We start from the raw sequence: 23,309 nt of genomic DNA on the forward strand, positions 1-23,309 counted from the left end.
CTCCGACTCTCTAGATGGAAATAAGCTTAACGTGAGGGACCTGGGGCAAGAATCTGGGCTTTGCTGGAGCAGAAATCGTAAAACCCGTGGCTTTTAGGTCATGTGAATATCTGGTTTTAACCTTGATTTTAGCAAAAGCCCTGAAAGGAGCTGAGACCCTCCCTTAAAGAACCCCATCCTCCAGGACCTGCCCGCATTCTCTCTGCCAGCCCCCTGTCCAGCCAAGGGATTCCCAAGGATGCCTAACCTACCCACAGGGTGGTTTGTGAGATGCTGTCCTGGCCACTGCATTCAAATTCCAATGTATACTTACTTAATAGTGTAAAAATTTATATTATTATGTTGTGTGTGGTTTTGTTTTTTTTTTGTATATTGCTGTATCTACTTTAACTTTCAGAAATAAAAGTTATATAGCAACCCTCCCACAGCATGGCAGTTCTGTGTCTGGCTGGGGGTTGGGTGAGGAGGGGAGTCCCTCTTCCCCTGCTTCGGTTCTGAGGGACCTCATAGGCTGAGCCTGGGCCTTGCAAGATGGTGGCTGCCCCATTCCTGGGCCGGTGGTCTTAGCTTCTCATGCTGGAGCTGATGGGGCCCACCTCTGGAGCACGGAACATCTCCCCCGCACCCCATCTTACATTAGGCGCCAGGTACCTGGAGGAGCCAGGGGTCCTACTCGGCGCATAAAGGCTGCAGAGTGAGGCCTCCTATCACCCCCTTCCTACCTCCCTCCTCTCTGCGTCCTCCTTCCCTTCCGGGGCCTTCACAAGCCGCGGTGTCCTGTCTGGGGTCAGATAAGCCACCTCAGGGGGTTGTGGGGCAGACACTCCCACCCCTAGGCCTCTTCTTCCACAGTTGGTTCCATTATCACTTTCTCTTCAGTTCGCTCCACGGGGACGATCGTCAGCACTCAAGGGCCTCGGCTACGGGCCCCGGGCCGTGGGCGGTGATAACTCACAGACCGAGGCGCCCACTGGCCTGGCGCCCCCGCCCCGGCGCCGAGCACCATGGAGACGAGCGAGCGGGTGCGGGAGATACGCGCCGCCTCCCCCGGTGGAGATGCGGCTGCAGATTAGCTGCGATCCGGGCTCCGCGGCTGCCTCTCCTCCCGCCCACCCCCTCCAGCCCCGCCCCGGGCTCCTGCGCCTCTCCGGGTGGGCCGCGAGCCCCTCTTCCCTTGCTTTGAGCCCCGAAGAAACCTTGTCAGAGGCCCTTGCTCCCCCGCCCCCAGGCCCTGGCGACAGTCCCTGGACTCTCGGTGCCAATGAGACCAAATGGGGAGACCATCCCAGCCTCAAATCAACAGCTTGAAAATGCAGTGGCAGTGGAATGGTGCCACCTGCTGGTCTCTGGGAAGGTACCCGGGGAGGAGGGACTGTGGTGAGGCTCCTGCGGCGCTTCCCCCTCCATCCTCCATCCAGCCGGAATGGTGGGTACTGGCCCTCAGCTGCCACCCTCCAGACTGCTTATAGCAGCAGCTGATAAGGGCAGGAGGCGGGGACCAAAGTTCTCCCCTGCTCCCACTAATTGCTGTCCTGGCTTTTCCCAAGACCTCGAGTTCTGTAGTTTTCTGAGAGGCACTGGAAGTATTGGGGCGGGGCGTGGTGGTGGAGTGTGGCGCCCTTAAAACCACAGAAAAGGGAGCAGACTGGTAGCTTCAGGCTACAGGTTACAGCACCAGCTATGCAGGAGGAAAGGAACAAGAGGACTCCAGCGGTTCCCATGACCCAGGAGCCATACCAGCAAATTTACAAAAAAAAAAAAATTTTTTTTATTCAAAAACTGTTTACACAAATGTGTAGCCTATGTACAAAGTACAAAAGAATCCTGCTTCTTGTCCCCACCTTCCTTGAGAGATGTTTCAACTTGGGACCCCTTCCAGGACTCCGGCTGTCAGCTGCCCTAGGGCTGCCTGTGGGCGGCAGCTTCAGAGGGAGGGGCCTTCTCAGACCACAGTCAGTTATGCAACTGCAAAGAGGCCCTATTCCAAGTTCCCCCTCCCAGCAGAGTGGACCGCCATCAGCTTTTACCCCTCCCTCCTCCAGACTCCACAGGCGCACGTTAAGTCGCTGGTGCTGCCTCTTGCTGCAGGTTTTTTCCAGGAGAGGGCATCAACCCTGCAAGCTCTGGACCTCTTTCCCCCTCCCCCAACTTCTTCCACAGTGAGCAAGGTTGCAGACAGAGAGGTGAGGAAAGAAGCCTGGGGCCAGATGGAGGGAATGGGATTGGGGTCGGGGAATGAAGAGCAGGAATGTGGGCAGCAGCATTATAGACACAAAGCCGGAGCCCCCTGGCTGGGGGCCAAGAGGCCAGGGAACTCCAGGCCTGAGGCAAAAGACCCCTTTCTGCTGTGTTTAGGGACATAACCACAGCCTAGATAAGCTCTCAGCTCACAAAAACTCTGGAGTCCCTATTCACGAGATAAAGTATAAAATATCACTCATCACCTCCCTCCTGAGGGGCAGAATCAAAAGACCAACACTGTACTGGAGCAGATCCATGCACACAATTGGGAGGCGAAGCTGCTAACTCAGGAATAAAACGAGCTTAGAGACATTACCTGTCTCCTTTCCCTTCGCGAATAATTCCATTCAAACAGCTGCTGAGCAGACTAAGGCTCTGGCAGGAATAGGTCTGCCTGCCTGGCGTACCTGTGAGCACAGAAGCAGCTTGGTCTCTCCCACACAGACAGACCCAGTGAGCTCTTGGAATGCCTTCATCTGAAGAAGAACGAGGCGGCCGCACACCTAGGACTGCAGAGGCGAGGTGGGCACACCTCGTACACAAACGCGCGCACGTCTATACGTGTACGTGGGCTGCCTGCAAAGGCATCAGTATGCACAGCGATACAAACACAAAATCACAATGAATAGGACCCTGCACGCTAGGGATTGTTTCCACAGAGGAGTGCAGTGTTCGAACAAACATTCAGGACAGCGAGCCTCTGGCGGGGGTGAAGAGACCAGTGGGCGGGGGGAGAGAGGGGTCCAGACTGTCCATTGGGCGGCGGAGGAGTTCTTCTACGTGCCGGGCCACATCCATGGTCTCGTCCAGGTCGAATTCTCCATCCTGGTCGAGCACTGGGTCAGGGCTGGGAGGGGGAGAGGGGTGTCAGAAGGAGCTGGCCTGCCGAAGAGTCCCAGGCTCCCGGGGGACAGCGCCCAGCCTGATCCCCATTCAGTCTCCTGGGAACAGGACCTGCTCTGGCTAGATGCCCGCACCGCCAAGCTGAATCAGTCACTGGTTTGTTGGAAGACACCCCGGTTCTAGTCTCATCGCTCACAAGCTCATCGAGTAATCGCAGGGAATTCATTTCCCCTGTCCCTGCCCTCCTCTGTAAAACGAGATGGTTGGGTAAAGGAGCTCTGCCCGTGAGATCTCAGGCACCAGACACTGGGCACCTATGAAGGCCTGGTCCTTTCAACCACGTTAAGCCAATCCCCATAGCCACTGGTAAGGTGGGTATTTACTCCACTTTATAGAGGAAGAAACTGAGGCTCGACTATGTTCAGGGCCACCTGGTAGGCAAGTAGAGTCAGGACTGGAATTCCAGTTTTTGTGACTCCCAAGCCTGTGGTCGTCCTATGGCAGCAGGCCACCCCCGGCTTGAAAGAGAATGAATCCCCTTCTCTGGGAACTTCAGAGAGGAGTGACATGTCCTATTCCCACACGACTCCTAAGAACCACCGCCCACCCAGAGATACTCTGTATCAAGCCCTTGCAACAGCCTCACCTGTGCTAAATGCGTTACCTGCATTCTCTGGCTTGATCCTGCCCCCAGTCCCATGTGGTAAGTGTTCCATTTTACAGATAAGGAAACTGAGCATCAGAGAGGCTCGATGATTTTCCCAAGGTCACACAGCTAGTCAGCACCAGAGCAAGGGCCCTGCTATGTGTAGTTTCACAATGCTCTACGCTCCTGGTTGGCTGATCTCATCCACCCTGCACCTGGGCCTATGCCCAAGCCCGCCTGGCCTGGGTGGTCTCAGACGGAGAGGAGCTCTGGTGTCCTTGCCCATCAGCCCTCTGGGGTTTACCAGCCTGAGGCCGGGTGCCCAGTTCCTCCCCCCCGGAGCCCCATGAGAACACAACCTACTTCTGTGGGTACATGTTATAGTGAGGCTGGGGGCACACGGCTGGGGAAGGAGCCTGGTCCATGTAGGTGGCGCTGCCTCCGGCAGAGTCTGCAGAGGCGCTCACAAACCTGTGGGAGGAAGCGGAGCCTCAGCGGGGAGGGGCTCGGGGGCATCTTCTGTCTTTCTCAGGTGTGGAAGGACCACGCGGCCCACTGAGCCTGGGGCTCCGGCTGCAGGGGCGGGGCCCTGGGTACCCGCCCCCTTGTGACCACGCCCAGTTCCCGCCCCAAGGCAGGGCCAGATTGGTGGGGAAGGGATCGGGAGGGGAGGCGGTGGGGGAGGTGAGGAGAGCCAGGTGGGGGTGGGGGAAGGAAAGAAGAGGCAGCAGGAGACCAGAGCTGGACCCGGACACTTACTCAGGGACCACTTGCTTGATCTGTGGCTTCACGTATCCGTCCACTGCTTTAGCTGCCGAGGGGGGACGATGGTGATGAGAACCAAAGTCCCTGGGAGCTCCCAGGGGAGTAGACACCGGCCTATGCAGTCGGTCTCCTCCTCCCCACTCCCCACAACGCCACGGGGCTCATCAGGGATAAGATTTCCCAGACTCCCATTAAACACCTGCTGACAGTCACCAGGTGACACCCCCCCCCCCTCCAGACCCCTGGTTTCAGTCTCATCCCATCTCCTGCTTTCTTTCCTGGCCCTTGGCTTCCTCTCTTCCTGCCCTCACCCCAACCAAGGAAAGAGTCCACACCGAGGAGCAAACCCAACCAATGGAGTGGGGCCAGGTTGAAGAGAAAAAAACCTGCCCATTTTGCTCTCTACCCTCAACTGTGAGGGCAGGTTTGAGGGTGGAGAGGGGTGAGGGCAGTTGATTAAGATGGGAGGCATGCATTATCTGTGGGTCTGTGTGATCCTGCGCCTCCCCCCACACCGCAGCTGCCGCCTCCAAGGGCACAGAAGGGAGTCCACTCAGTGTTTTGCTTTGCAGGGAAGAAAGCGAGGTCGGAGTTTCTGCTTTCCAAACTCTCTTCAGCGGTGAGCCCTGAAATCCCCTCCAGGTGCCTCGTGCCATCCCACGGACCAACACTCACAGGGGAGATGGCCCCTGGTCCCTTCCTGGGGTGTACCCGCTGCTTAGCCCCGGGAGTGTGTTGGGGGTGTGTCGGGCACACGCACCGAGCACAGGCGTGTAGTACTTGGAGAAGACCTCATCCTTGGGCCGGTCGGGAAACACGTAGATGAGATAGTTCAGGTCCCCCAAACGGTCAGCCAGGGATCGGATGGAGAAATCCCGCGTGGTGAATGGCTTCAGATTCCACAGGTTACGGTCAGCTGTGAAAAGGCCAAGCTCATTCTCACAACCCACCGCCCTCAGGAAGAGGATCGGAGCTGTAGGGCTGGGGGCCAGGCTTATAGGGACATCTAGGTAAAAGCCTGCACTGCAACCCCACCCCTGCTCTCAGCACAGGGCAAGAAAGTGACCACGGCGAGCAGATACCAACAAGTCTGGGTCAGGACAAAGAAGGACTCGCTCAGTGGTTCTGGAGGCTATGGGGGGTAGTGATGTTAGGTTCTCCCAAGAGGAAAACAATAGAAAGGGACTGGGTTTTTGAGCAACACTCCACCCACCCTCCAAGCTCAGTTCCCATCTTTCCCACCGGACCCCTTCTAAGGATACAGGCCTGATGGAGAATGGGAATGAGGAAATGACAAACAGAGCCACTGGGGCATGAATATGGGCAATGCGGGGAACTCACGAGAGTCAAACTTCCAGGCAATGGTGATCCCCCCAATTTCTGAGTCGCTAAAGCGCAACAAGAAGGTACCGTCGGGCTTGTTGATGAGCAGGTCATGGGCCTGTTGCTTGTTCACAAAACCTAGGATGGCCCTGGGTGCACGGAGCACACAGTCACTGCTGGGTCACCAGCCACTGTCCCCCGAGCCCCTGACCTCCCACCCCCGTGCCTCACCCGTCATTCCAATGGGGCTTGTGATGTTTCTTCAGCACCTCCATGACCCCGTCAAACCACTGCCAGAAGGTGTAGTTCCAGCCGGGCAAGTTCTCCTGAGAGTCCCCAGGAAACCCCTGGTTAGGGCTTATGTCTCCATCATCACAGGTGCTCCAGGAAGCACTTAGTGCCCCGTGTCCTCACCCAGTGCCCGTGTGCCAAGTTGCTCAGTCGTGTCTGACTCTTTGTGACCCCATGGACTGTAGCCCACCAGCCTCCTCTCCGTGGGATTTTCCAGGCAAGAATAGTGGAGTGGGTTGCCATGCCCTCCTCCAGGGATCTTCCCAACCCAGGGATCGAACCCATGCCTCTTTTGTCTCCTGCATTGGCAGGCGGATTCCGGATTCTTTACCACTAGCGCCACCTGGGAAGCCCATCCTCTCAGACACAGGGATCTGGGACAATCCCATGGAGGGGGTCAAAGGTGCAAGGAATTGTCCAAGCTGGATGAGACCTCCAAAGTCCTTCCTGCCCAACCCCTTCATTCTACAGATGGGAAAAGTGCAATGCAGAGAAGGGAAGGGGCCTGGCAAATGAGTTAACATGTTGAGGACAAGAACCTGGGGACCCTGACTTCCAGCTCCAGGTTCTTTGCAAAGTCCTGCCTTGAACCTCATGGCTGTCTGCACTCCTTGGGGTAGCAGCCCCCATCTCTCCTGGTTGTAGGAGAGGGGTCTGGGGGTGGAGGGGGGCCATGGACCAGGTGCCTGTCAGTGAGGTTGCGGAAGGGTGGAGGTAGTCCCAGGCAGGCAGCGGGCAGCGCGTCCCTCACCCGGTTGAACTGGGACCAGGACACGGACATGCCGCTGTAGTCCTCGAGGTGGCTGCTGCTGCTGTTGAACAGCTTCTGCGCCAGGAACACCAGGTTCTCCTTGGTCAGGCCCCGGTTGCTCTGCACCTCGGCCTTGAATTTCATGTTGAGCGCCTCGCACAGCTGCGGCCACAGGACTTTGTCGGGCACCGCAAACGGAACCCTGCCCTGAGGGGGAGAGAAGAAAAGGGAAAAGATTGAGGGAGTAGGAGATATTTACACACACACACACACACACACACACACACACACACACAGATACCAAGAGGCAGAGAGGAGTGAGAAAGATCCAGGAAAGGAGACAAAAGCACAATGGAAAGAAAGGGGGGGCGCAGGAGCAGAGGGATGGGTATATAGGGGTAGAGACCCAGACCAGGGCCCTGGGAGCAGAGATCAGGGACCAGATTCCAAGCACCGAGCTCACAGACCTAGTAGACCCCAGTCCCGTGACCCGGAGCCCAGACAGAGCTGAGGTTGTGCTGAGGGCAGGGTGCTCACATCAGCTGCCCCCTGACCACTGGTTTGGCCCAAGGGTGGGAGAAGACCACTCAGCAGGAGCCCTGGGGTTGGGGCTGACCCTGGGAACCTCTGAGGGGCTGGGGGCTGGGGTGGGGGGTCCCGCAGGGACTCACCGGCTCAGCAAAGGCATTGTCCCACAGCACGGTGGCGGTAGCATTATGGTCCTGGCTGCCGTGAACGATGACAACCACAGGGAGGGACAGGGTCTATGGGAATCCAGGGAATGAGGGATGAGGGCATATGACCCTGGTCTTGCCCTCCACTTGGGAGAGGCACCTGACCTCCATTCCTCAAGCCCCTTCCGGCAAACCAACGCAGAAGTAAAAAGCACAGCCCATCTCTTTTTGGTCCATTGCCTCAATCCTGGGGGTGGGTGCTAGGTTGCTGTGCGATGCTCACTCACTCAGTCCTGTCCTATTCTTTGCGACCCCATCAACTACAGCCCGCCAGACTCCCCTGTCCATGGTGATTCACCAGGTAATACTGGAGTGGGTTAACCCACAGGGGATCTTCCCAACCTAGGGATCGAACCCAGGTGTCCCGAAATGCAGGCGGATTCTTTACCATCTGAGCCGCCAGGGAAGCCCAGGTGCCAGATTACAACCTAGCAAATAAGCACCAGCAGAGTGAAATTAGGTTTTCTGAGAGTATCATGGGGTAACTGGACTGAGCGTATGCAAGGATTCCAGTCCCTGGCTTTCCCAAGTCAGCTGGGTGGCCTGCAGGGGACAGGGGAGCCAGGCCTCACCTTCACCTGGAACACAAGCTCATTACTGCCAACACTGAATTGAGACTCAAACAGGACCGTGAACTTCTCTTCCGTCACAGACTCTGCGCCTCGCCGGTCAGCTCGCTTGATCCTCTTGAGGGACTGCAGGGCGGGAGATCAGAAGGGGACAAGGAGAAAGCGGCAGGTTACGAGGACTCAGGAGGCAGCTCCAGGCAGACCTCCCACCTCGGGCTGGGCCCGGTCCTCACCATGTTCCTGAAGTGGGCGCTCAGGGTGCCTGTGGCCTGGTGGTACTCCATCACACAGCAGTTGTTCAGGATCTCCCCACTGCACTCACTGCCAAGCAGAGGGGAACCCGTCTCCACTGGGCCCGGGCCTGGAGCACTGTCCTGTATGCACCCTGGGCCCCAGCTTCTCCAGGAGGCCCCACAGCAGCCCCTGACCCCTCCCCTAAGAGCATTCCTCTGGGCTGACTTTTCTCATCAACCTGAGAGCATCCAAGCAAAGCCCCAAGGGTGGAGCCAAGGTTAAACTTCCTTGGGCGACAAGATTGACGTGGGGGCCTTTGGCAGCTTCTAGCCCACTTGACATAAAAATCATGACCCCAACCTAACAAGATCCCTGCCATCAACCCCTGCCCTGGCCTCAATGGGCTCCTCTCCCCTCATCCAGAACAAGCAAGCCCACAGTATCTTGTCTGTTTGCTGAATACTCAAGCTTAGTGCCGCCCGGGGACTCCTATCCTTGCCTTCCTGTTACATTCTTTTTTTTTTTTTTTTTTTAAAGTAATGCATTTTACACTTTGTTATTTTTCTAATTTTTTTAAAAGTTCTGGCTGTTCTCCGAGGCATATGGGACCTTAGTTCCCCAACCGGGGATCTAACCCACACCCCCTGCATTGGAAGGTGGAGTCTTAACTAGTGGACCACCAGGCAAGTCCCCCTGTTGCATTCTTGACTTTCTCATTCAGGTCTCCACTCAAATAGATCCTCAGAAAGGCCCTCCTTGGCCATCCATGTGCTGTTGCAACATCTATCCAGGCGCTGTGATATTGCTTGGCTTTAATTTTCTGTCTAGACTCTATTGCCTTTTGACGCTGCCTGATTTTTAAGAGGATATGACTGTCTTGTTCCCAGCCCAAAGCAAGCTCTAAGAGAGTGAGAACTCTTCATCATTATCGTCATCCTAGCCCCAGAGCACACAGCAGGCCTCAGTGCTCAGGACCCAGTCTCTCCTCTCACTCATTCCTGCCCTCCTTCATTCACTCCCCCGCCCTTCACAGGTGGCCTAGCCTAATCCCAGGACCTCACCCCTGGGTTCTCCATCCACAGACGCCCTTTCTCTGCTCCTCCTTCAGACAGGCCCGTGTTCTCTCTGCCCGAACGTCTGCCCTCTCCACGCCCGTTCATCATCTCCTAGTCATCCCACAGCCTTGAAACTAGCTGTCATTCTGTTCCACCCCCTTCATGACCCACTTTCATGGTGCCCGAGTCATCTCCCTTGTCACATGTCAGCGAGTAATCAATTCTCATTTCTGCTGCCTGCTAGCCTAAATGTTGGACCGTGATGGAGCCAAGTTCGGTGGGGATCACAGCAGTGTCCCAGTGCTCAGCACAGGTCCTGGGACACCTTAATAGTGAAATCCTTGTTGATTTACTCTATGTTCGAGGAGTACCCCCAGACAGAGTGAACTGGAGAGACATGGGATCACATCGCAATGCAAGACAAAGAGTGGGACGCCGTGTGTGTCCTCATCACCTAAGACCCCAGCTACAGAACAGAGGCTGAGCTGGGGGAAGGGCAGATGAAGAAGGGACAACGTACTTGCGGGTGTTCTCGTTCTTGAGCAGTGACTTGGCCTGCTGCTCGCTGATGATGGTGGCCTTCACCTGGGGGGGGTTCATGTGCACGTTCAACTTCCCGCCCACCAGCAGGCGCACGGTGGCCGCAAACTTGGTCTGGGTCTTCAGGACCTGAGGGGGCTGCTTCTCGATGATGAATGTGCTGCGGGGACAGGAGATGTTTCAGGGGACAGGGCTCTGGCCCCACCTTCCATGTGGGGAGGCTGCCTTGCACCGGGCTGAGCAGGTGAAGGGAGGGCTTGGGGCACAGTTCCCCCTCCCTGGGGGCCACTGTGAGTCGGGGGAGCTGGTGGGAAGGGAGGCAGTGAAAGGAGCTCAGCAGCTGAAATGAGTTGCAAGAGACAAATGCCTGTGTAGTGTCCACGAGAAATACTAGGCGAGGTCGACAGCAAGAGGCCATAGCGACAGGGGATGGAGAGGGATGGGGTGAGGGTGTGCGGCAGAGACAGAAAGATTTAACCCAGAGCTCCCCATCTGCAGGGCTTCCCTTGTGGCTCAGCTGGTAAAGAATCCACCCACAATGCGGGAGACTTGGGTTTGATCCCTGGGTTGGGAAGATCCCCCAGAGAAGGGAAAGGCTACCTACTCCAGTATCCTGGCCTGGAAAATTCCATGGATGGTACAGTCCATGAGGTTGCAAAGTCAGGCACCTCTGAGCGACTTTCACTTACCTACTTACTCCCCATCTGCAAAGACCCTGCTGCCCCCCACCCAGGGTAACCAGATGGGAGTGGGGCGTGGCCAGGAGGCAGCAGTCACCTGGTCACCAGGGCTGAGATGATGTCAGTGATGGTGGCGTTGACCTCGGCCAGCATCTCCTCCACGGGGCCGGGGATGGGCAGCTGCTGGCAGAGATGCTCGGCTCTGCGGATTTGCTGCCGGTTCTGCCAGATGATCTCCGCCAACTTCTCACACCTGAACGAGAGCCCCGGGGCCCAAGGGAAGGACACCGGCTTCACCCACATCCTCCAGGCCAGAAGCTGGCAGGCGCCCAGGCAGGGGCCAGGCCCACACCCAGCTCCAGCCCCAGGAAGGCCTGGCGCCCGGGCCACTTTGATGTTCCCTGGGCACAGCAGAGATGCCTTGCCTTCCAGAAACCCAGAGAAACACCCAGGAGGAGCGATGCTGACTGGGGTCCAACCAGCCTGAGCGTCACTTTGCCACCTGCCCCACCCCAGCATCCAACCCCGTGATGCCCCTCCCAGGGCAGGGGGCACAGGAAGGGAGACCAGCATCAGCATCAAGCCAGAACCACTGGTGGGATAAGACCCGTGCCCAGACAGAGGGAGCCAGCTGCTTGTGCAGACGTGGGAGCAAACAGCAGCTGGTAGCATCACTCTGAGCCCCTGCTGCCCCTCCCTGCCCCCCAGCCCCAGTACCAGGACTGCAGCACATCCAGGCTGCCCTCGGGGGGCCCGCCGTTCCCCGCCAGCTGCTGCCGCCGCTTCCACTGAATCAGCTCGTCATCCAGGATGATGGTCTGCTGCTTCCGCAGCAGCTGCAGGGTCTTCTGGTGCTTCTCGGCCAGCTCCTGAGGGTTGGGCGGTGGCTCAGAGGGCCCTTCTGGGCTCTCAGAACAGCCCTGCAGGGCCTCCTCCTCCCAGACCGACTCTGCCCCTCAGCGGGGAAGAAGGCCCTGGCCTCCTGCCCCGCCAGGTCCCGCTCTCCTCCTGGCTCTCTGCCTCCCTCGGGGTCCCCCGGACAGCTCGGGGCGTCACCACCCCCGCGGGAGGGCAGGGACGCAGAGCCCACTCACCACGCGGTACTGCTGCAGCGTCTGGGCCTCGCGCTGCAGCCAGGCCTCCAGGGACACCTGCTTCTGCTGGAGGGCCGTCTCCCGGCTCAGTCGCTCCTGGGGGTTCAGCTGGGCCAGCTGGGCAAATTGAGCTGGAGGAGGGGACAGGACGCCATGACCATGACCTCCCCAGGCCAGCCGGGGGCCCATCTGTTCTGGAGGTAAGACCCTCGCGGGGACAGGTCTGACCCGAGGCCAGTCGGGTTCCACAGCAACGGGGCCAGAGATGAGAAGGCTCTGGCCTCTGTGCCCTGACTCAGCTCCCCTCAGGGAGTGGGGAGATGGAAGCCTGGGGGACAGCTGAGGAGGAGCCTGCCCTGGCCAAGCCCCATCAGCCTTCCTCACCCCATGCGGGGTCTGGCTTGGAGCCACCATGTCTGGTCTGAAGTGAACCCCGCCATTCACCAGGTGGGTGAACTCGGGCAAGTCACCCCTCTCTCCTATGCCTCAGTTTCCCCACCTGTAAAAGGGGAGTCTCACGAGGCATCTACCTCAGCAGCTGCTGGGAGGTTAAATAAGTGACGAGACAGAAACGCTCAGGAAGCTGCCCCGCACCACTGGCCTCAGACGGAAGTCAGTCACGGTTAACGGGCTACATGCGGGGATGAAGGGCTGACGGAGCAGCTCTCAGCTCCAACCGCACGGGCACAGCCTCGTCAGGAGGCTCTGCTCCCCGGGCGTCGTCCTGTCTCCCGGGCTCGGCAGCCTCTCCTCAGGGAAGGGGGGCTTCTTCAGGTGGTGAAGGTCCCTAGCGTGCTTGCCCAGGTTGGTCGCTGTGAGCTCAGCTGACCAACCGGGAGAGAGACACAGAGAGAGCCGGGGCCACTGGGACACCAAGGCAGCGAGATTCTCTCGGGAGAGCGAGGCAGTTTCTCTCCACACCAGCTCGCAGGTGGCTCATCCATGGCAGGAATATGTAACCAGGCCTCACTGACTCCCTCTGCAAACAACCTGTGATGACATACTTAAGACACGGGAAGTAGAGAGGATGATACAAGGAGCACCCGTGTGTCAAGAAGCCGCTTAAGAAATCAAGCACTTCCACGGTGAAGCACCTGTACCCTCCCCTGCTGGTAACCCCATCCCTCCCTCCACAGGGAACCACTGTCCCCAGTGTGGCATCCAACCCTCGCCAATGGCCTTTCTGAACGTCCCAGGGTCTCACTGGGGCTGAGTCTAGAAGATGTGAGCGTCAGTCAGCAAGTCTCGGTCAAAGCCCTGGCAGGCCTCTGAGGGCCATGTCACACGGCCGAGACCCTGGCCTGTGGACGCACAAGGCTGGGACTGACTAAAGCAACTCCATTCAGCCAGGAAAGCCCGGAACGAGAAGAGAACTTAGAAATAGGGCTCCATTCTGACTGCAGGGGACTGAGCAGGCAAGGAACAGAGCAGAGCAATCTGGACAGCCACCTCGGAATCCTGCCACCCACAGGGAGACAGTGATAATCCCAACGCTGGGACCTGGCTTCCTTATGCAAGTGACCCACTTAGGTGTCTCCTGGCAGATTGCAGAAGCCTCTGGGAAGGATGCCAGGAGACATGAGGCAATTGTCTGCTCCACTGGAGGGAGCTGAGGCTGCCCTCACACAAACAGATCAGTCATCTGTGTTTCTGATGGGTGCACTTGATAAATGAGACATTGCATGATGGGGACAAACCCAAACCTCACAAGTAGGAAACAGAAAACCCAAGAATAGGATCATCAATTCTGTCAGCCAGTGAATGGCCTTGGGTAGAAATTCTGAGTTGAAATCTCCTGTTCCCTAATCTTGGAAAAGGGCTATCCTTTCTTTCAAGTCAATCTGGGATGGATTCAGATTTGATCAAGATCTGCTCTAATCATCCCCCCAACTTTTATTCAATGCCTGCTATGACTCAGGCAATAGGTTAATCTCAAGATACAGAAAGCAGCCACAGGGTAGGTCAGGAGGAAAGCTTAAATGGTTAAATTAAAACAGCATTTTAAAAAATTTAAACAATTAAAAGGAAGAACAAAGGAACAAAAACCAAAAAGGGACAAAACAAAATAAATACTAAAATGTGGGCCTCAATAGACGGGTATTTAACAATGCATTAAATATTAATAAACTAAACACCTCAATTAAAAGCAGAGATTGTCAGAATAAATACAAAAAGACTCAACTATGTGCTCTACATTTCGAATTTTAAAAAGCATGAATAAAAAACTGGAAATACAACTGCCATATGAAAAAAAAAAAAGAACTGCCATATGACCCAGCAATCCCACTGCTGGGAATACACACCGAGGAAACCAGAATTGAAAGAGACACATGTACCTCAACGTTCATCGCAGCACTGTCTACAACAGTCCCGACATGAAAGCAACCTAGATGTCCATCGGCAGACAAATGGATATGAAAGCTCTGAGAAGAGAACTTAGAAATATGACTTCATTCTGACTGCAGGGGATTGAGCAGGCAAGGAACAGAGCAGAGCAATCTGGACAGCCACCTCAGAATCCTGCCACCCACAGGGAGACAGTGATAATCCCAACACCGGGACATATACACAATACATATATACAAAGGAATACTACTCAGCTCTTAAAAAGAACGCATTTGAATCAGTTCTAATGAGGTAGATGAAACTGGAGCCTATTATACAGAGTGAAGTAAGTCAGAAAGAAAAACACCAATACAGTATACTAATGCAATTATATGGAATTTAGAAAGATGGTAATGATGACCCTAAATGCGAGACAGCAAAAGAGACACAGATGTATAGAACAGTCTTTTGGACTCTGTGGGAGAGGGCGAGGGTGGGATGATTTGAGAGAACAGCATTGAAACATGTATATTATCATATGTGAAACTGATCGCCAGTCCAGGTTCGATGCATGAGACAGGGTGCTCAGGGCTGGTGCACTAGGATGACCCAGAGGGATGGGATGGGGAAGGAGGTAAGAGGGGGGTTTCAGGATGGGGAACACATGTACATCCATGGCTGATTCATGTCAATGTATGGCAAAAACCACTACAATATTGTAAAGTAATTAGCCTCCAATTAAAATTAATTAATTAATTAAAAAGTAAATAAATAAAAAACATGAATAAAAATACATTGTGTTAATATAGAATAAAAAGGCTGGAGGCATTATAATAATATCTGATAGACCCCAGACAAAGAGTGATACCAGAGATCAAGAAAGATATTCCATAATTATTAAGGGGTCAATCAAGCAGAAAGGCATAATAATTCTAAGTAATCATAAAAAACTATAAATATATATGCTTCCCTGGTGGCTCAGAAAGTAAAGAATCCGCCTGCAATGCGGGAGACCTGGGTTTGATCTGATCTGGTCCAGGATTTGGGAAGATCCCCTAGAGAAGGGCATAGCAACCTACTCCAGTATTCTTGCCTGGAGAATCCCCAAGGACAGAGGAGCCTGGTGGACTACATTCCATGAGGTCACAAAGAACTGGATATGACTGGGAGACTAAAAGTGAAAGTGAGTGAACTCGTTCCGTCATGTCCGACTCTTTGCAACCCCATGGACTATAGCCTACCAGGCTGCTCCATCCACGGGATTCTCCAGGCAAGAATACTGGAATGGGTTGCCATTTCCTTCTCCAGGGGATCTTCCCGGCCCAGAGAATCGACTGAGCGACTAAGCATGGCATAAATATATATGCATCTAATAATAAAGCTTCAAAAAACATAAAGGAAATATTTACATAAGTAATCGGAGAATTACACAATATAGTAGACTTGATACCTCTCTAGCTATAGGAGCAATTAGGCAAAAATAAATCAATAAAGATATATATCAGTGGTTCTCAAAGTGTGAACCAGGGACCCCTGAAGGTTTCCTAAAACCCTTATAGGAGGTTCACAAAGCCAGAACTATTTTCATAAAACTGTAAGACTTTATTTGCCTTTTTTTCTTTTATTCACTTATAAGTATACAGCAGAGTTTTCTAGAGGTATAAGATATGTGATATTACAACAGATTGAAAGCCAGATCCAGGTATCTCTGACTAAGCCTAATGTTAAAGAGATTTGTAAAAATGTAAAAAAACAATGCCACCCTACTCACTAAATTATGTTTGGAAAATATAGATATTATTGGTTTCTTGGTTTGTTTATTTTTTTACTTCATTATGTTAACACTATATACTATGTTAAATACATTAACATCATTGAATTTATTATTGCTACCTTTAAATGAAACAACTTCAGAACATACATTCTTTTCAAGACCACAAAATACATTCATCAAGATAGAGCACATGCTGGGGCACAGAACAAGTCTCCATAAAGTTAAAAGAGGATATCATATGTGTATGTTCTCTGACAACAATAGAACTCAGCCATGAAATGAAATCAATAATGATATGACATCTAGAAAAAACTCAAATATTTGGAAATTAAACAATATATGTCTAAATAGTGTATGGGTGAAATAAACAGAAGAGAAATTAGAAAATATTGCAAATTGAATGATAATGGTCTACAGCATATCCAAGATGATGAGATGCAGCTAAAGCATTAATGAGAGGGAAATCAATAGCTCTGAATATATACATTAGAAAAGAAGGGTCTAAAATCAATGACCTAAGGTTCTACCTTAAGAAGTCAGAAAAATAAGAACAAGGAAAAGGTGGCTTCCTGTTCTCACTTAGATGGGGGTGATACAGCTCTGGGGTCAATTTGAAGTGGAGGAAGATGAGTCATGTTTCAAGGCTCCTCAAAGTGTACCGTAAGGACACTTAGTGGGGTTAATTCCTTCTGGGTTAATTTTTTTCCCCCATACCCTAATCATGGCAGCCACTAGAAAATTGTAGACATAAGAGACAGCAGAATTTTCCACTGTCACGTCCTCCTCCCATCTTTACCTCCTATCAGTGAGGCTCAAGAAGGGGCATTCCTGGAGCTCCACCTCTCCCCAGCCTGGTTCAACCAGGGGACTCCCAACCTAGGTTTTCCCTCTGATTGAGGAACACTCTGTCCACATTCATTCATTCGTTCACCGAGATACTCACAGAATACTGGTTAATAAAATATAGGGATTTTTAATGAATATCGCTAGTTAATATCCAGTTCTGCAACTTACAAAAATCAGTTTTATTATTTGCAAAAACAGGAATAAAGAATACTGGCATGGGGAGCCATTCCCTTCTCCAGGGAATCTTCCTGACTCAGGAACTGAACCTGAGTCTCCTGCACTGCAGGGAGATTCTTTACCATCTGAGCCACGAGGGAGCCCCACTTAATTCTTAGGGCTATGGTAAAAACTGTATTGAATAACACAGTTGTGTTGAGTAAAGGTTGTATTGAATAAGGGTTTAGCCTGGAGCCTGGCCCACAACAGCAGGGGCTCCATCACTGGAGATGATGATCCATCACTTGTCCCAAGCTTTGGGTAAGGCTCTGGGGAGACGGACATGGACCTAGACCCAACCCTGCAGGAGTTCACAAAGTGGTCTCACTCTGGTCCTCCAGACACGCACCGCCCTCCCACACCAGGCTCACCCTGGATCCTCAGGCTCTCCTGATACTGGATGATGAAATACTCTTGAGTCTGCTGCAGCTTCTTCAGCTCATTCTCTGTGTCCTGTGTGACCAGTCGCAGCTCCTCAAATGTCTGGTTGATCTGAAGGTGTTTCTGGGACATGGCATCAACCAGAATCCCAGCAGAAGAATTACCCTGGAGACACATCAGGGGAGGGTGCAGGCAGCAGTGAGCTGGGCAGTGAGGATGGGAGAAAAACCTCAGGCCTTGGGGACCACCAATACTACAGACCCCAGATACCAAATCTAGAATAAGAATGAAGGGTACTTTGAGTCAGAAGAGTCATTTGCCAAAACAGGGGTGGAGAGGGTAAAGGAGGAGAAATGGGTGACCAGGCAGACTCTGGTAGAAACGTCTATTGCAGTTCTGACCTCCATCTGAGTACCACACACAAGGTCCATTTGAGTTCTCTCTGGAGAGACTATAACCCAACCCATCCCAGGAGTTAGCTGAGTTTTCCTACTAAGGATGATGATTCCTCATTTCAGAGTCATTCACTGATCCCACGCCATGATGCTAGATGCTGGGGACATGATGGGGAACAAGGCCGTGTGAACACACATCATCTGTGTCCTCAATGAGACCTCGGGACTGAGGGAAGAGAGTGAACCGCTCACGGGTGGAGTCCTGAAGATCCCCAGATGAAGGTACAAGGAGGCATCAACAAGGGCTTTGTGGATCCAGCCATTCAGCTAACCTGGTTGGATCTATTCCTTCAACCAAGTGTTGGTCTTTTTTTAAATTTTACTTATTTATTTATTTTTGGCTGTGCTGGGTCTTTGTTACTGCTCATGGGCTACTCTCTAGTTGTGGTGCGAGGGCTTCTCATTGCAGTCGCTTCTCTTGTTGCAGAGCATAGACTCAGAGCTCAGTGGTTGTGTCCCATGGGCTTAGGTGCGCCATGGCATGTGAAATCTTCCTGGACCAGGAATCGAACCCATGTCCCCGCCACGGGCAGGCAGATTCTTAAGTACTGGACTCCCAGGGCAGTCCTCAACCAAACTTTTAGGGCCTCTCCAGTAAACTGCTCTCAGAATAAAACCCAAACTCCCTTCACAGCCTCCACGGCCCCAGCCAGGAGCCTCTGCCTATCCCACCCCCAGATCCGTTGTTGCCCAACCACACTGGCCACTTTCTGTTCCTTGGATACACAGGGTGTTCCTGCCTCAGGGCCTTTGCATGTTTTGTTCCATTACCCTGGAACATTCTGGCACTAAATCTTCCTGAGGCTGGCACTTCCACTGGCACCTTTTCAGAGTGACCTCTGCTGAAGAGTTATATTAAAATAGGACCGCCCTACGGAACGTGTCATGTGCCTGCATGTTCTTTCTTGTCTGCCTCTCTGCACTAGGATGTGAGCTCCCTAAGGACCAAGACTTTGTCCCGTTTGGAGCACAACAAAATCCTCAAGGCCCAGGACATCAGAGGTGTCCAAGAACAGCTTGATGACTGGAGGACTATTTCCCGCCCCCCCCCCCCCAACTATAACAGCACCTGCCCTGTAGGCAGGTATTTCTTAACTGGAACTGTACTCATTCCTATGTTTACAGATAGCTCTGTAATTGCACCAAGTCAAGAATTGTACCAGTTGACCCTTTGTGACCTGGCTTCTGCCCAGTTGGCTCCCTTCTCCCCAGTAGCACTAAACACTTAAAATTCTTCAAATGTCATAAGATGGCTTGTGCCTTCCTGCCCTCATATATACTGTTGCTATTTATTTATTTTGCATTTTCTTTACTTCTATTTTTGGCTGCACCTTGCAGTATGTGGTATCTTAATTCCCTGACCAGGGATCAAACGCATGCCTCCTGCAGTGGAAAGGGGAACCTTAACCACTGGACCACCAGGGAAATCCTACTACTGCTATTTTTTACTAGAAAACTCATTCCACCTTCTTCCTCCCTCTTTCCTCATTATAGTCAGGCATCTTTCTCCTCAGGACACCCTCCTCATTACTGGCCAGCCTGCCCCAATCTGAGTTGGGTCCTTTTTCCATATCGGCTGACTTAGCACTCAGCAGAGTCCTAAAGAATCTATCACAGCCTGAATTCCTTTTAGGTGGAGACCAGGACTTTATCTGTTTCTCCCATCCTAGTCCAGTGTCAGATGCACTGCAGGACCTCAATAAATGTTTACTGAATGACCTCTCAAATTCTTGATATCAGTGTCCACCACAAGTAAATAATAACTATGACTTCACTTCAGGCACTATTCTGTGGTCTTTACCTAAGGGATATCATTTAATGTAATTCATTCTGCTTTATTGCAGATAATGTACCATTTGCACCACTGTCCAAGCATATGTCCAAGACCTTTATGATTTCGGAACCTGGGGAACAGGTCCCTGCTCTGCCTTCCTGGGCCTCACTTCTCTGAGCTTTCCCAGGTTAATTCTTCTGACACAGACCTCCGGTTCTCCTCATAGACCCCACCAGAGGATATTTCTTCTTTTGCCCCTGGCCTCACTTATTCAATGACAAATCTTTTCCCTAGTGATTTGTAATGCCATCTCCAACATAGATTGAGTTTCCAGATGTGTATGTGTTTTTAGGGCTTCCTCTTCTTCATTTGTATATGTCTGTTCCTTGCTCTGGGCTTCCCAGGTGGCGCAGTGGTAAAGAATCCACCTGCCAAGGCAGGGGACACAAGAGATGTGAGTCTGATTTCTGGGTCAGGAAGATCCCCTGGAGTAGAAAATGGCAACCCGTTCCAGTATTCTTGCCTGGAAAATTCCACAGACAGGAGCTTGGCAGGCTACAATCCATGGGGCTGTAGAGAGTCAGACACGACTGAGTGATTAAACACACATCCTTTGCCCACATGGTATCTCATTTAATCCTCGAAATAGCCCTATAGGGTAGATGCTATGACTACCCTCATTTATAATAGGAAAAAACTGGAGGCTCAGAGAGGTTAAGTAACTTGCTCAAGTAACACAGCTAGTAAATAGTAGAGCCAGGGAGTGGGGGCTCTGTGTGTGGGGGGAGGGGGGTCAATCTACACCTGCATGTAATACGGCCTCTCACACTTGCCCGTGTATTTTATTTCTTTGGTGCTCTCTCTTGCCAGTGTTTATAAAACAGAGCTGTGTCTGGAGAGGAAAGCAGGTGAAAGGACTTCTCAAAACCTTTCCCCAAACCCAAGGGACACTCACATTGTTGGCTTCTCGGACCAGCCTCTGTTCATTGTACAGAATATGGCGGATGCAGCGCACCAGCTCCATGGGGCAGCGGTCATACGTGTTCTGAAAGAATCCAACAGCGGCTGCCAAAGGCCACCCTCTGCTCCCACCATGCCCACTGCAGGGCCACCCATTCCTTCCTCTCCTCCAGCCTATGCCTCAGCTTCCACTCGGAAGCCTCAAGAACTGCCACCAGAACCTCTATCTCTCCTTGACTTGATTTCCCCTCCCAGATCTTCATATTCGGTTCACAGTGCGTTAGAAACCCACAGGTTACAAAGTACTTCCAATCTGCCATCTCCTTTGACTTGTGCATCATAGAAACCCTATGACATAAGCAGAAACCATTATCCTCATTTCACAGATTAGAATACTGATGCTCAGAGAGATTGAGTACTTGTCCAAAGGCAAACAAGTGAGTGAGCATATGACTCAAGACTTGGGGCATCTAATGCCAAGGTCAAGGTACTTTCCATTATAGTCCTGGCCCTGGGTTCCTATTTTACTTCCCTTCCCACACCCCCCACACCCCAGGTTTCTCCTGTTTCCTGCCTCCTTCGGGATGGACTTTTTATTTCCTTGGCACCCTGCTGCTTGTATTCAAGAAGGCTCTCTAAAAATTCAAGTGAGTTCCAATAAATTTTCATCTATGATTACCATCCACATCCCTTTCCTATTTCCACAAAAATTTCCTCTCTCCCCTATACTCCTTCCTCCCACACCCTCATCTTACATTAAACCCTTAATTCAAGGCTCCAGGACAACTCTGCTCCTCTCGCACGCCACTTAGGGCCTTTAAAAGAGCCCCAAGAGGGATGTCTGGTTGCCCCATGCCCTCCTTTCTAGAATCTGTCGGTGTTCCTTTCTCTCATAACAGAATTTTGACTCAGGCTACTCCCATCCCTTCTGCCTGATCTGCCCAGAAAGTGCTTTCGCCCATCCCCCTTCTCTTGGGGACAAACATGCCCCATCTCTTACTTTGTCATACTAAGGGTATCTGACAGGTCTGATGTAGAAAGAGGGGGTGGGGGAAACTGAAGCACAGATAAGCTCAGGACTGCACAGTGAGTCAGTGGCCAAACCAGGAAAAAACCCAGGGGTTCTGGTGCTGGAAAGAGAAGGCGGACACTGTTTCCCTGCAGATGGCTTGCAGCTCACGCCCACCTGGAGCTGCGTGGCGTAGTGCCCCAGCTTGATCTTCAGTAGGAACCCATCTTCCCCCACTTGGTGGTCTGCCTTCTTCTGCAACTCCTGCACCAAGCCCTCCAGGAGCTGGGTGGCCTGGGCCCGGTCCTGGGGATTGTCCAGGTCGATGGCGTCCCTTAGGGCAAGGCAGGAGAGAGAAACCTGCTATGGTGCCTCCTTGGATGAGGAGGTCGGGTACCAGGAAGGACGGGAAAATCCCAGGCTCCTGACCACAAGACTTGCTTCCCGCAGTTCCACGGGCATCAGAGTCTAGAAACGTCCCCTCTCCCCTCCCAGACTCCCATTTCCCTGTTCCCCTTTCCCTGGGACACCACCCCTTCCGCACAAGGAGGGACAGCCAGGATCAGAATCTCCCCAAACCACCAAGAGAAGACGTAAAGGCCAATGGGGCCCAGATGGTTAGGGACCCGCAGAGCAAGGCGCCGGGCAGGGGCACCTACCACGGCTGGCTCTCAATCCACTGCGCCAAGTAGTGTCGGACCTCGATGGGGAAGTGCTGCCCGTATAGCACCTGCATCTGGCGCAGGGCATCTCCCTGCAGCTGCTGGGCCTGGATCCAGCCCGCCATGTCCGTTCACCTAGGGCGAGCAGAGTGCTGAGGAGGTGCCTCTCGGCACAGGCGTGGACTGGGCCTGCCCCTAGCCCTGCCATGCCCACCCATCCCTGGACCGCGGTCAGGCCAGGCCCCTCCCCTCCCACAGACACGCTTTCCTGTGCGGGAAGAAAGACGGTGAGGAGGGGAAGGCCGTCCTTCCCTCCAGCGAGGAACCCGCTGAGGCTTGGGGAGGGGCTCCCGAAAGTCAGGTGCCCTCCCCCTCTTCCTCTCCCCTCGCCCCACCGGGGCTTCCCGGGGTGGGGGTGGGGGGAACAGCTAGAAACTGAAAGAGAAACTCGATGGCGGAGGCCCTCGGGCCCTCTGGGGAGGACTGCAAACACCCCCTACCCTGCTTCGAACTCCGAGTCTCAGTTTCTGGGAACGCGGGGATATTCCAGCCCAAAGCTAGGGCAATGCCACCGAAGGTTTCCCCTGGACGGCTCGGCCAACGCTGGCACGTGGCTGGGGTGTTCAGGAGGGCGGGCTGGGGAGACAAGACACTCCCTCTCTCGGGCTGCGCCCCCCGCACCTCGCTGTGCCCCGACGTCTCCCACTGTCCAGTCCGACAGCGCCCCCTGCCCACCGCGGGCGAGGACGGCGCCCACCCTTGGCCTCCTCCCTCCATTCGCGCGTCGCGCGTCCCTCGTCCACGCGGCGCCGAAACTCCCTCTGGGTCCCGGGGACCGTCCCCGGCGCCCCTCCGGCTGTCGGGCTCCGGGGCCTGCGGGGCGAGACCCGGGCGGCGGCAGCAGCAGCAGCAGCAGCAGCGGGGTGCCCCCTCTGGGCGCGCGTCGCCGGGGACGCGCGGCCGGGGCCACCCACCTGGTCGTGCCGGGCGGTCCGGCGACGGGGCCGGCGCTCGCTCCCGGCCGGGGCTCCTGGCGGCGGCGGTGGCGGCGGCTGTTACTACAGGAAGGAGCCGAGAGCAGCGATTTCCTCCTCAAAGGTCAGCTGCCTCTGACAGACCATACACAGCGCGCGAGCTCTCG

General features: G+C 53.6%; 2 protein-coding genes across 3 annotated transcripts in view; one reads left to right on the forward strand and one right to left on the reverse strand.

Annotated features, from left to right (window-relative positions):
• Positions 1 to 1,761: 1,761 nt before the first annotated feature.
• Positions 1,762 to 23,275, reverse strand: LOC136150041 (signal transducer and activator of transcription 5A). 2 transcript variants are annotated; one of them, XM_065910788.1, is made up of 20 exons: positions 23,143 to 23,275; positions 22,669 to 22,804; positions 22,166 to 22,303; positions 21,684 to 21,840; positions 20,493 to 20,582; positions 17,299 to 17,473; positions 11,767 to 11,897; positions 11,390 to 11,541; positions 10,770 to 10,925; positions 9,973 to 10,152; positions 8,397 to 8,484; positions 8,167 to 8,289; positions 7,532 to 7,624; positions 6,861 to 7,067; positions 6,050 to 6,144; positions 5,837 to 5,967; positions 5,256 to 5,411; positions 4,490 to 4,541; positions 4,094 to 4,201; positions 1,762 to 3,088 (listed from the first exon to the last, which is right to left on the reverse strand). In XM_065910788.1, exons 3-20 carry the CDS (start codon positions 22,291 to 22,293, stop codon positions 2,926 to 2,928), a joined length of 2,385 nt encoding a protein of 794 aa, XP_065766860.1. In that variant the 5' UTR covers positions 22,294 to 22,303; positions 22,669 to 22,804; positions 23,143 to 23,275; the 3' UTR covers positions 1,762 to 2,925. The 2 variants fall into 2 exon arrangements, with proteins under 2 accessions (XP_065766860.1, XP_065766861.1); XM_065910789.1 differs by lacking the exon at positions 22,669 to 22,804 and having other exon boundaries at positions 23,143 to 23,259.
• The window catches only part of LOC136150042 (signal transducer and activator of transcription 5B), a 75,057-nt gene continuing 74,912 nt past the window's right edge, over positions 23,165 to 23,309 (forward strand). Inside the window, exon 1 of the mRNA XM_065910791.1 lies at positions 23,165 to 23,266. The gene's annotated coding sequence lies outside the window, so the exon portion shown is untranslated. The remainder of the gene's footprint in view (positions 23,267 to 23,309) is intronic.

The sequence above is a fragment of the Muntiacus reevesi genome, chromosome 18 (genome assembly GCF_963930625.1).
Source record: "Muntiacus reevesi chromosome 18, mMunRee1.1, whole genome shotgun sequence".
Taxonomy (NCBI): domain Eukaryota; kingdom Metazoa; phylum Chordata; class Mammalia; order Artiodactyla; family Cervidae; genus Muntiacus; species Muntiacus reevesi.